At 43.4% G+C, this 13,077-nt stretch overlaps 1 protein-coding gene across 1 annotated transcript in view; it reads right to left on the bottom strand.

Moving 5' to 3' along the window:
* The window catches only part of LOC310858306 (venom factor-like), a gene marked incomplete at its 5' end in the record, with an annotated part of 61,807 nt that overhangs the window by 3,980 nt on the left and 44,750 nt on the right, over positions 1-13,077 (bottom strand). The window contains 11 exons of the mRNA XM_083764413.1: positions 730-835; positions 1,278-1,367; positions 1,598-1,685; positions 2,770-2,821; positions 3,831-3,921; positions 4,139-4,198; positions 5,001-5,156; positions 6,747-6,916; positions 9,609-9,756; positions 10,960-11,076; positions 11,684-11,843. Coding sequence (XP_083620539.1) covers positions 730-835; positions 1,278-1,367; positions 1,598-1,685; positions 2,770-2,821; positions 3,831-3,921; positions 4,139-4,198; positions 5,001-5,156; positions 6,747-6,916; positions 9,609-9,756; positions 10,960-11,076; positions 11,684-11,843 — 1,238 coding nt within the window. The remainder of the gene's footprint in view (positions 1-729; positions 836-1,277; positions 1,368-1,597; positions 1,686-2,769; positions 2,822-3,830; positions 3,922-4,138; positions 4,199-5,000; positions 5,157-6,746; positions 6,917-9,608; positions 9,757-10,959; positions 11,077-11,683; positions 11,844-13,077) is intronic.

Genomic DNA, 13,077 nt, shown 5'->3' with positions numbered 1-13,077 from the left:
TAACTAATATAACTACACTAAAAAGGATAAAGATGAAGGGAAAATAGACCTTTTTATAGCACAATAATGTTTCAAGTTTACACATACAAACAAATGACACAATAATCAACACAAACACTTTATTTTAGAACACACCCAAATCAAGTCATAATATTACGGAGTGCATGTTCAATCAATTATACCGTCAAAGCAAACGGCATAAACATAATATTAGTTTGCCTCTTCTACAAAAATACAATATAGTTCTCTTGTATCATAATACCGTACTACTTGTATTATTTCCCACCACGGAGTAACCTCGCATCAAACTATCCAGCATAGCTACTGTATATCCACCTAGGAGGACAGTTGGGACGGTAAGGAAAGGAAAGGTACTATGTTTACCCAGGGTAACTGGACTAAGCTCAATAACTTGTTTACATCCAGGCCCTGCTCATAGAACATTTCATGGTAGAGGTTCAATGCCTTGTCCAAGGGCACTTCAGCGGTGGTCATTTTAACGTGCCGGTCCGGGGATACGAACTAGCGACCTTCCGATATCAAGACCGCTCCGCAAACCGTTCGGCCACCGCTGCCACGGTCTGGTTGTTCCCCCAGAATAGGGATGTTAAGGTTCAAGACAAGTTGGTTAATAAACAACAATATTATCTGCCCTCAGCCTTGGGTTTAAATGGGAAAAGGGCTGGGTATACCGTTATATCGCCGTGTTGCTTTTTGAACGGAACTCACCCGGATTATAATACTCATAGGCGGTGACCGAGGAGGGCTGGAGGAGGCCGACCTTGAAGTTCTGCTGCAGCCTGAAGGTCAGGATCTCTGGCTCCCTGTGAGACACCTGAGAGAGTACAGTACAGTGTACTGTAGGTCAGGGGGTTCTCCACCTTCTTTGGGCCGGGGACCCCCGGGAAATGCTTTGGCAATGTCTCGGGGACCCCCGCCCCGCCCCCTCCCGACCATATGCATATGCCACGTTTGTCAATATGATGCATATATAAAATAAAAACAATATGGACTTTTATTTCCGAGTGCGCCCCTCCATGGTTGTTGAACAGTTTTTTGGGGATAATAAATGCTCTTTGGCCACTCAGAATAGCCAAATGGCATTGATCACACCTCCAGGTCTTTAGTTTACTCAAGTTAGGGAATAAGACCTGGTACTTAAGACACGCAAAATACAGCCCTATGTGTTGTGTGGCGGAAATAGCAGATCTACAAGCTCATTGCATGTTGCAATGTGAAGTGTTGTGAGCTTGTAGATCAGCCATTTCCTTTATTACCTTGAAGAGGTGAATGATGAGGGAGCCTCTGTCACTCAGGTTGTCCACAACCTGGAAGTTACTGATGTATCGATCCACTGAGTTGGTCAGCTGCACGCACACGCACACGCACACGCACACGCACACGCACACGCACACGCACACACACACACACACACACACACACACACACACACACACACACACACACACACACACACACACACACACACACACACACACACAGTCATATAATGTGTACAGTGTACACCATAAACCACCTAGTGTCTACCATTACAGACATAAGAGGCAGCAGTAGTAGTGTGTTCTTTTTTTTTTACCATCTCCAGGTCAGAATTCTCTGGAGTGAATCCAGTAGGGAGACTGATATCCAGGACCACCATTCTGACATCTCTTGGCGCTAACGCTCTGTGGCAGAGGAATAAATACACCGTCAAAAGGAACTTCAGCGAATAGTATTTTTGATGCTTTCTCAACCATCTGTCATATGCCAATTGCGCCCAACCCGATTTGGAGTTCCCAACGACGATGCACCAATTACCTCTCCCCAAGCCAATTTCATAGCTTTTGCTTCACTCATAGCGAGGAGACTAATTCTCCGCAATTGGAAATCTGATAAACCTCCAACATTTACAAGTTGGGTCAAGGATGTTCTATCCTTTATACCATTGGAGAAGCTCAGATACAACAGGTTCAAATCTCGCCAGAAATTTGTAAAGGCTTGGTCCCCTTTCCTTGAATTCACCCTTTCACTGTCTTCCGACTCACTGTCTTTTGATGATGTGTCCTAAGTGTTTTTACTACATGTAATTTGGTTCACTGTGTAGCCCCTTAATCTAGTAAAAGGCTAATTTTATTTTATTGTATTTAGTTATTTCATTTATTATTTATATCCTTTACTACCTGTTTATTTTATTTTATTGTTGTTTTTTTGTTGTTGTTCTTGTTGTCTTGTTTTGTGATGGAACCGGGGAGGGTGGGGTATATGTGGGGTTGTTTGTCTACAAAAATTGAAAATCTTATAAATAAAGTTATATATTAAAAAAAAAAGGAACTTCAGCAGCAGGTGTTAAAAACGAAAACTTTTCATTGTGAGGAGAACAAGTGAAAATATGACAAAACAGTAGAGAGTAGAGAGCTTGGACTTGCTGGCTGCAATTGTCCAGAGCGAGCTCCAAATGTACAGAATGCACTGGGAAATGTTTATGTCCGATTTTCACATGTCCTCTTCACAACAGAATAGGATTCATGTTAAATTTGGGTAAAGTTCCCCTTTAAAGCGGATTGCAAGTTCTCCTGAGCAAGATGCTAAACTTGAAACTATTCCAATTCAACTTCTCTAATTGCCAACAGTAGAAAACAGTAGATGTGGTGTTAACTGTATTACTGTACAGTATGTACAGAAAGAAAGATATGCATTAATGTATGTTTCTTCCTTTCTATAAGATGGCATACGTGTACAAAAGACAAAACACACAGAAGAACTATTCACCTCACACGGATGGTGATCTCGTACGATTTCACCACATCTGCAGGACGTCTCTCTATAAAGATGGGATAAAAACAGCGAAACAAATTGCTTCATTGCGAATGCAATGAGAACTAACTATGAGACCCTGCAGATCATGTCTGTCTGTCACCAGAGGGCGCAGCTGTAGCACACACACACACACACACACACACACACACACACACACACACACACACACACACACACAAATAACCACACACACACACACACACACACACACACACACACACACACACACACACACACACACACACACACACACACACACACACACACACACACTAGAAAACTTAAAAAAATTACTAACTAAAAAGAAACAAAAAGTACGTAATTTATTCTAATTGTTGTTATTGCAATTTACGAGCTGCGTTCGCTTCACGCGTTTGCGCGTCTTACTTCCAAGGTAAGGAAACATAATTATTCTGGAAACTTGAGTGCACATTCCCGTGTGCATTGTATAATTGTTCAGTGTTTAAAGCTGCAATAAATAACCTTTTCGTCCTATCCGAGATGCAAACGCCGGCATTTGCTAAAAAGCTAATACAGATTAATTATACATTTCTCAAAGCAGAGCGGCCAACTACAACCACCCACTGTTGTATTAGTTATATAACATTGAATTAACATACTCTAACATACAAATTGGTCAAAATAAAGTTGTATTCTCTAACATAAGTTGAGGATTGCAGCTTTTGGTGTTTTAAACATTATGGTATAATTTAGCCATTGAAAAATAGCAGATCTACAAGCTCGTAGCGTGCCACAAAATGTGGCACAAATCTTTGAATATATTCTTTCAGAGCGAACGTCTTTAACTCAAATCTTTGCTTCGGGAGGGTCCCTGGAACAACATATTTTCCGATGGGGGTCGGCGGCCAGTTACATATAATTTTGGGGGTCCTTGACATGAAAATGTTTGAGAACCACTGACATGGAAACATGGGGTTTTTCAGATAACTGTCGGGATTTAGAAGACATTTGTAGAATCGCTCCCAGGTCAAAATGGATTAAAGGTTTCTTACGACTGGATTCTTCAATGGCAACACTCAGTTCAAAGTTTGCACAGGCACTATTCTCGTCCACGTCGTGCACCTGGTTGTAGTAGGTCACCACCTGTTACCAATTACCATGTTGTCAGATAACCAAGAAAGCGTGATCAGTATAATCATCATGAACAAGATGTATAGATGCACAGAATCACTGAAGTGATTCTGCAGTTCAATAGATGGAGTTGGAATTTTCTTTTTCTAGTGACAGCAGTGTGGTGACTATATAATAAAATGTATATAATCTATGCCAAACCTGGAATAAAAAATAAATAAGCTCATACCTCAAGTATTCCCTGTCCAATTCCTCGAGCCTCTATCTCAAGGTTTTCGCCAAGAGGCACCTATAAGTAAGAACAAGGACAAGAGGAGAACACATAGATTTAAAGGTATATTCAGTGATTTTACTTAATTCAAATATCACTTCTTTTTTTGTTTTGTTGTGATAATCCTCCCTACTATAGAGTGTGCTGACCATATAAGGAGTTCCTCCCTGTCCCCAGTTAACCCCTGTTAAAAAAAAAACGTTTTTGGCTAGGTGGCAAAGCCTTCATCCAATCAGGATAGAGAGGGACCTTCCGCCAATCATAATGGAGCGGGAGCGGGCCTTGGTGTACATGCTGTTGGCCTGTCGTGTGTCACCCCACTGTAGTGCGTGCATGTGCACATCTTGTTACCGAGGCGGACCAGTGGGTCAAAATCACTGAATGCTCCTTTAAAGCACTGTTGTTCTTCCAATAGAAACAAACAAAAAACTCAGATGAAGGAAATGTTGTTCAGACATGTCAATCAACCACTGTCAGAATCCTTGCCCCTGTTCATCCATCGTAAGTCGCTCCAAATACAAGCACTATTTTACCTATTTTGACCTGAGATCAGATTCTAAAAATGTCTTCTACATCCGGACAGTTTTCTGAAAAAGCCATGTTTCTACGTCAGTCGTTCTTGGATTTTTCAAAAATAGCAGAAAAAAAAAAAAAATAGCTCGTAGCGCGCCACTCGGTGGCGCACTATGAGCTTGTAGGTCTGCTATTTTTCAATAGCTAAAGCATAACATAATGCAAACACCAAAAAGGGGTTCCCGCCCCCCAAAATGGGGTTAAGTTCATTGGAACATAATATTCTTTTATGTGGAACACCAGTTACCTTGGAGGAACGTGCCACATACGACGTGTGTGTATCAAAGGCATAGGTCACCTCCCTGCGTCCTGGGACCCGGACGTCCACCGACAGGCTGATCTCCTCCTGAGACGCCTTGTTGGCCGAGTACTCTGAAAGGGCCTGGAGCACCACCATGGTGGACTGAGGGGAGGGGACAGGGGGGCAGGGGGACGACGTACAGGCAGAGAGACATGTAAATAGATAGGCATGTCACATACTGTACTACGCATCAGCATGGGAGAGTACAGATGTAGGGATAAAAGTAAGTGTGGGTGATGATGTGTGTGGGTGTGACCAGATTTCACTGAGAGACTGCCATCGGGCACATTCCAGCTTTTCACCAGAGGAGAAAAACTATTTTTTTTTAATGAGTTAATATATGATATCATATATTATATGATATCATATATGATATGAGTTAATATGACTCTTCACATACTAGAGCATGTCTGAAATAAGTGTCAGAGCTGAAATTGACATGTAAATATGAAATAAATGCTTAAACATGTAGCTAGGTGTAATGTTAGAGTCCACAGAAGTGAACCTTTCAAGCCTGTTTTCTCAACTCGCTGTTTTCTGCAAGACATTACTCCATAAGCCATATCTCCATAACTGGTGGGTCAAACTTAACAACCAATAATATGTCAATTTGAAGCTATGATTCCCTGCTTTCATATGACATGAAAAAACAAAAATTCAAAAAAATCCAATGGCAGTCTCTCAGTCAAATTTGGTCACATATCTATGAGTGTTGTTTTTATATAGAATGCTATCCCATGTTGCATTCCTACATCCTACTGGTGTTGCTGTGGTCTGTGGGGGGGTCCTCATTCTAAGGCGTTGCTGGTTGTTCCTCAGACAACATTGAAAACATAAAGTGATCGAGCCTGTGTCGAGTTTTGTCCCTATAGGACATGGAATGAGCGCCACTTCCACCTAAGAACTGATAGGCCTCTGTGGACATTGACAAGGACTAATTATGCTGCATTCACATGGAATCAGGCAAGCGGTATAGACGGCGAACGGCAAAACCTGCTGGGCGGCACGGAACGGTAAAAATATTCAATATTTTAACTTTGCCACGCCGGTTCTGGCTGCCGGGGCCGTCCTGTTCCGTTTACCGTCCTGCTCCCTGTCCACTAAAATGACTTCCGGTTTGCAGTCTCTACCGCTCGCCTGATCCCATGTGTGAACGCAGCATTAAAAACTCACCTTTTCATGCAGGCATTTTCATAGCCCTATTTAACTACAGATTTTGTGTTGTTATATATATAGTCCCGTTATTCCTTTGCTCAATTTCACCGGCTTGGTTAAATGTTGATCGTTTCATTTTATTTTTTGTCTTATCTTGTTATCGACTTGTTTTACTTTTATTGTTGTTTTTGACCTGAGCTCAGATAAAAAAAAAATGTTTCTACATCCTGACAGTTTTCAGAAAAAGCTATGTTTCTATGTCAGTCATTCTTCGATTTTTCAAAAATAGCAGACCTACAAGTAGATCTGCTATTTTTCAATAGCTAAAGCATAACATAATGCTAACACCAAAAGGGGTTCCCGCCACAAAATGGGTTTGACTGTGATTGTCTGTGCAAGGTGCTCTACAAATAAACTTGACTTACTCACTAAACGTACTTACTTATACTTACTAAAAGTCTCAAGTCGGAAATTCGACCTTGCGTTCTCTTGTTCTCTCCATTCTAGTGTGCGGTGGTGGCCGGGTGACGTATATACCTGCGTGGGACCGAAGCTTCCTCCCAGGCCACGGTTCTCGTTGAGCCAGTTGAAGGCCGCGGCTGCCTCTTCCGTGCGGCCGTTGCCGCTCTTGACCAGAGCCAGCAGGGCATACCCCGTGGCCTCCAGCGTGAACCAGCGGCTCTCACTGTCGGCCCAGTGGCTGTGGTCTGGAGCACAGAGAGAGGGAGATGAGACATCGCAAGGCGGTAAGATGTGGGTGTCTGTCCGTACCAGGGGGGGCAGTCAGACAGATATTTCGTGAAGCCACTAAGGAAATCGGGACATCCTGAAAGTTCATATAATGGCCAGTTGTGGTGCTGTCATTGGGCATATCATGTCATAATATTCTTTTTGGAAAATTATGGTCCCATTTATTAAAGAAATGTCCATAAAGTCACGTATGTTCTGAGGGGCGTGGCTACCGTTACAGTCTATGAACGGGAGCCACCCCCCGTTCAGTCAAAATAAAAACCAACGAAGAGTAAGGGGGGAAGTATGGCCTCGTTGTCTGGGCCAGCCAATGGCCAGCTGGGCCCAAACGGATCTAGAAATATGGCGACTTACAGTGCAAGGAATTACAGGCTTCATTTTACGTCCATGTTAGACCCGGGGAACGCTTTGTCCATATTTCTTACAGTCTATGGTCCGTACGTACCAACGTGCATGTTTGTGTGCATGCAGCAGTGTAATGTACTTAAAGTTAAGTACATTTTGAATTCCGGACTTTTACTTGTCCTCAGGCGAGCCCTCCATCCATGTTACTTGTGATGCTCATGTGTTCACACGGGCAGATGCAAAGATACGGTATAGAGCGTGGCAGTCCCGCCCCCTCGTGAGACCCGGAAAATAAATCCCCGTTCATTTTTTCCTCAGACTTTTCAGAAAGTATTTATTTAAAGACGTTTACGCCGCGGACAAAGCCAACTCTCGTCGTGACAAATCGTGACAATAAACACAATGTTTCGGTCCAAACAAAGAATTACAAAGTAGAAAAAAACTTTTTTTGTTGTTTTTCTTCTTTGCAATTATTTGTTTGGTCCAAAATACTGTGCGTGTTGTCATGATTTGTCACGACTCGGCTTCGTACGACGCTTAAAAGGTCTTTAAATAAATACTTTATGAAATGTCTATGGGAAAAATGCATTGGGATTCATTTCCTGGGCCTGGCGTCGTCATGAAAGGGGGCAGGACTGTGACGCTCTATATGAGTCTAACTTTATTTTTTTTACTAATAAGAATAAGAATATTAAGCCAGGGTGGAATAAGCATGTGGCTGCTCATCATGCAGAGGCAAAGAGGGCCTATAAGGCTTGGGTCGGCCCAGACAGGGACCTGTCCTGGACCATAAAAAGCAAACTAATGCCAGGTATAAATATGCAATACGCTTTGTTAGCACAGCAGGAAGCTACTATGAGAGCTGAGTCTATGGCGGAAAAGCTTCTTGACCATAATGCAACAGGGTTCTGGAAGGAGGTGAGAGCTCTGAACAGAAGAAACATTCCATTGCCATGCAGCATATAGAGGGTGTCTCTGGTGTGGACAATAATAGCAGAGCTGTGGAGGCAGCACTCTACTCTGCTATAATTAATTATGTTAAGGCTATAAACATGGTACTGACTGACCTAGGCATCTATGCTCTAAAAGAAGTGGTTGATAAATATAGAAGCCAGAATTCCTCTGTTACAGTATAGTTGGTTTTGGCTTTGTCATCGGAAGCCGTTCTTAAAACTGAGAGAAAGGGGGGTGCATGCCTGTCAGCATCCTGGCATACTGGTATGCTAACCAGCATGCAGGTTTAGATGGGGAAGTGGGGTTTCGGCTCCTTTTGCTGTAGGTAACGGGGTCTGGTAAGGGGGATTACTCTCACCAGCCCCATTTAATCTTTATCTTTTCAGCTAAATACAGTAACTACGCAAGTTGTAAGATTGGAAACTCCCCGTTGAACCATCTAATGTACGCTGATGATTTTTGCAATACTTTCTCCCAGTAGTGCTGGCTTTGAACAGCTGCTAATTAGTATGCTCCGAATTAGGGGTAGCGTTTGATATCAAACGCCAAAAAGAGCGTAATAATGATCTGCAGGACGAGAGGGGATAAAGACCTCTCCTTTCTTTAATTCCATTTATCTGAACGGCATCTATCTGCAGTAAAGCTAAGTATCTGATAACTGACCAACTGTCTGATGATAAGGATCTGTATAGGCAGTGCCATATACTACTACTGTATATGCTCAAGCAAACATTTCACTCATGTACACTTGAGGTAAAAGTAAATCTCTTCAGAGCATGCTGCAACTTAAGTTCAAGAAAGAAAGCATGTATAAACTGCAGGTTGCTTGCTTATAATGGTTGCATGCGTACTGTATATTGTTGAAATAACCAAGGTGGAGGAGTGCAAGTGAGTTATTCTGTAGTGTGGGAGTATACACTTTTCATGCCTTACTGAGAAACTGTGTCGGCTCAATGAGACTCTAAACTGTATAATGATGCTGCTGTGCTGTAACCCCAGCTTCAGTACTATTAGGTTACGGTAACCGTTTATTGTAAAACTCATGTTTTTATGGGTGTTTCTTCTGTTTTTTGGAACAAATAAATGAAGATACTAAGATACATCCGACGTTTGTATTGCCGCTCCAAAAACTGCAATGGCTACATACAGTATTATGCTGTGTAGCTTGGCATCTTTGTATCTTTTGCATCTGCCCCGTGTGAACGCAGCACAACAGACTATTTCCACATTGCAGTATTGATACTTTAATACTTTCACTTCTTAAGTAAAATATATGTATACTGTAGTACTTTTTCAACCACTGTGTGACTGTGTGCATGCGTGTGCGTGCGTGCGTGTGTGCGTGCATACCAGTAGATGCATATCTCAGGGGCACAAGGTCTAGCTCCATAAACAGGGCGTGGGATGCGATGGCGTAGGATGCGATGGCCACACTGTAAGGTCTTGTCAGTGAGGGGAGTTTTCTCTGCAGGTACTCGACGGCCTTTAGGGTGGATTCCTAGGTGGACCATATATAGAATCATCATCATAATTACAGAATAGCATATTGGTATAGGTTTTTACAGACAAGACATGGTTGCTTTGTAGAGTTGTTTGTGACAAGCCATGATTCAAGCTTCGATAGCCATCCTTCCACATGCATAATATACCGTGTATACATATTTCGTCGCTTTAAACCACCTAACTCAACCTATTAACTCCATTGGACTCCACTAGAGCAGCTACTCTACTCCTACTCCACCGCCTCCCCCCCCCCCCCCCCCCCTCATTGACAGTAAGTAATTGTCTCCACCAGGCCGAAGGCATGGGGGGAGAGTATGTTTTGCACTCCGTCCGTCCGTCCGTCCGTCCGTGTGTCCGTCCGTGTGTGTGTGTGTGTGTGTGTGTCCGTGAGCAGCTAATCTCGGCCACCGTTAACCCGGTCGATGCCAAATTTTGCACACACACTCCCTGGATGCCAACGATGAACCTCTGCCCCAAACTTTCCAGAACGGCCTGTTATAGCGCCACCAGGAGGCCGCTTTGTGCAAAACAAGTTTTTGCACAGTACACCTACAGATTTTGTCCAAACATCACTCAAATTGGTACACAGTCTCTCTAGAGCCATTCAACGAAACCGGTCTTTCAGATTTCTCAGACTCCATCCTGATTGGTTAAGATTGGCTTCCAAAGTTCACAGGAGTGCTCAGTTTCAAACAAAATGCTGCAAATCATGAACACATCGCGTGATTTCCGTGAAATTATGCACCCACATTCCCACTAGGCCGAGGACGAAATGCCACATGAACAATTTCAACTCAGCCTCAAGATGGCGCTATAACTGGCCGAAAAGTGTTTTTACCTCTAACTGCACATCTGTGGATAACTTTGTATGCCAACTCCCTAGAGGCCAAGGAAAAACCTTTGCCTGGAATTTTTCACATCTGCTCTTTATAGCGCCACCAGGAGGCCGACATATGTAAAACACATTTTCTATTATTACTCCTTTTTTTACTTTTGTTGCCCTTTTATCCAACCACCAGATGAAGGCAAGCTGCAATGTCCTACATTCCTATCCTGGTGGAGACCTGTGCCCAGAAGGGCACTTTTTCTAGTTGACAATATATAAAGTCACAATACATACATAAATGCATTCATACATGAATCTGTGTGTTTCACATGGCCAACAGTGTGTGTCAGCCACAACATCAGTCTTCAGTACCTCCACGTTTACACCAGGGTCTCCGCTGCACTCGATGTTGGCCTTGTTGACCTCTGCCAGCGCTATGACGACGAAGGCCGTCAGAGTGGTCTCTGCCTCTGTGCCTCGAAGACCGCCCTGCGGGACGCACACACACCGGACAGACAGGTCTTCACAATGGGCTCTATCATAGAGCATTAAAAGGATAGAGACCCTCCACTATTCATGTCAGTGGAAGTTGCTCAGTGGCGTTTTGAAGCACCCGGAGGGACCGTCTACTTCCGCCTTTTTGGGCGCATTTCCGCATTTGGGCACCAAACTTTGGTGCCCAAATGCGGAAGTGCTCAATGTTAAAGCCCAGCTGCACGGGGTTTCCTCGTCATGAATCCACGGGTCCGCCTGCAGTCCCTCCTCTTACCGCTAGGGCCCAGCGCTTCAACGTTGGAAAGCCTCACTGGCCCCTTGGGCTCTATATGCATATACGCCATTTTGGAAAGCGCTTGGGCCCCTTCCATATACTTCCTTCACAGGTGTTACCGATGATACTAATGAAGGCTCTGTTCCGTTCTGGTATTTGGCTACAATTTGGGGATCTTTAACACGAAAAGGTTTGAGAATCACTGGATTATATAGTATTCGCCTTTTTGCTCTTCTGACGTGTGTGTGTGTGTGTGTGAGTGAGTGAGTGAGTGAGTGAGTGAGTGAGTGAGTGAGTGAGTGTGTGTGTGCGTCAGGCGTCTCTCACGATCATGGTGGTGCTGTAGACTGGGTTGTCCTCCTTGAAACTCCCCCCAGGCTGCTGTTTGTGTTTGAGCAGGTAGAGCAGAGCGTCGCACACCTGCCGCTCGTCCACACCGATGACGGAATAAGCCATGGAGAACACCTTCACCACGTAGGCAGTGATCCTGAAGCCGTCGGAAGGAATTCATGCTTTCACTATTCCATCCATGATTCACTTACAGTGTTCATTTCATACCGTTGGTTATTTGCTCATTTATACGGATCCCCGTTATAGTCATCGCAAAGAAATACTGACGACAACAAAAACATTTTTTACAAAAGTCTCACATAAAGAGATATATCAAGAGGGATACAACAGATTTAAAAAGTAGCTCTATCAATCTGGTATGTAAGAAAGACGAGTGAAAAAAGAGATACCAACAGGGATGCAACTGATTTTAAAAGTAGCACTAACAATCTGTTATGTAAGAAAGATGTGTGTTTTGTGTATAGTACATGAAGTTGAAGTTTCCTTTTTTTAAATAAACTACTGTACTGTACTGTATGTTAATAAGACCTATACTTCATTGTACGAGAAATAGCAGACATAGCCCATAGAGTAGACTCACAACACATTGCAGCGTGAAGTGTTCGAAGCTTGCAGATCTGCTATTTTTGAAGAATGTGAACAAAATCAACACAATTCTTTAGAATTCTAAAGCGTTTGACATTTTTCAAAGGTTTTCGAGGAATAGGGACACCACAGGGTTATTGCATTTAATCATTCAATCATTTCTACTGCATTTCACCTAAAATAACCTCTAAGGGGCCATGAACCAGTCAGTGTCCACAGAAAGTGTTTTTTGGACCTCCCAGCACCTTTCTGCCATGCACTTCTATATGATGTGGAGGTACCAATTAGTAGAACTCCTCTTCCCTGCGCCGCACCTTGCGTTTCAGCGCTTTCGGTTTCCAGCTTCAACTTAGACCAGAGGTCCCTCTTTGTGTGGGACAGTCCCCTCATTTCCAATACTTTTTTAGCTGTCCCACAAATTGAGACCCTGTCCCACATTGTGACTGGCATTCACAAAATAATGCCCTGGCTAATAGTTGGCTTAATGTTGTAAAGCTCTCTCATTCTCTCTTTTCCTGTTATTAAGCCTGTTAAAATAATGAGAAATATCCCCTATAGCCCAGGGGTTCTCTCTTCTCAACGTTTTTTGGCTGCGGGGACCCCAGGGAAATGCTTTGGCCATATGTCTCGCGACCCGCGCCACGCCGCCCCCACAAGTTTAACCCATTTGGGGCAGGAACCTCTTTTGGTGTTAGCATTATGCTATGCTTTAGCTATTGAAAAATAGCAGATCTACAAGCTCGTAGCGCGCCACCGAGTGGCGCGCTACGAGCTTGTAGGTCTGC

This window comes from Protomyctophum parallelum, assembly GCF_964188405.1.
Source record: "Protomyctophum parallelum genome assembly, chromosome: 5".
NCBI lineage: Eukaryota > Metazoa > Chordata > Actinopteri > Myctophiformes > Myctophidae > Protomyctophum > Protomyctophum parallelum.
The sequence above is the reverse complement of the archived record's forward strand: the minus strand, read 5'-3'. Positions and strand labels throughout refer to the sequence as shown.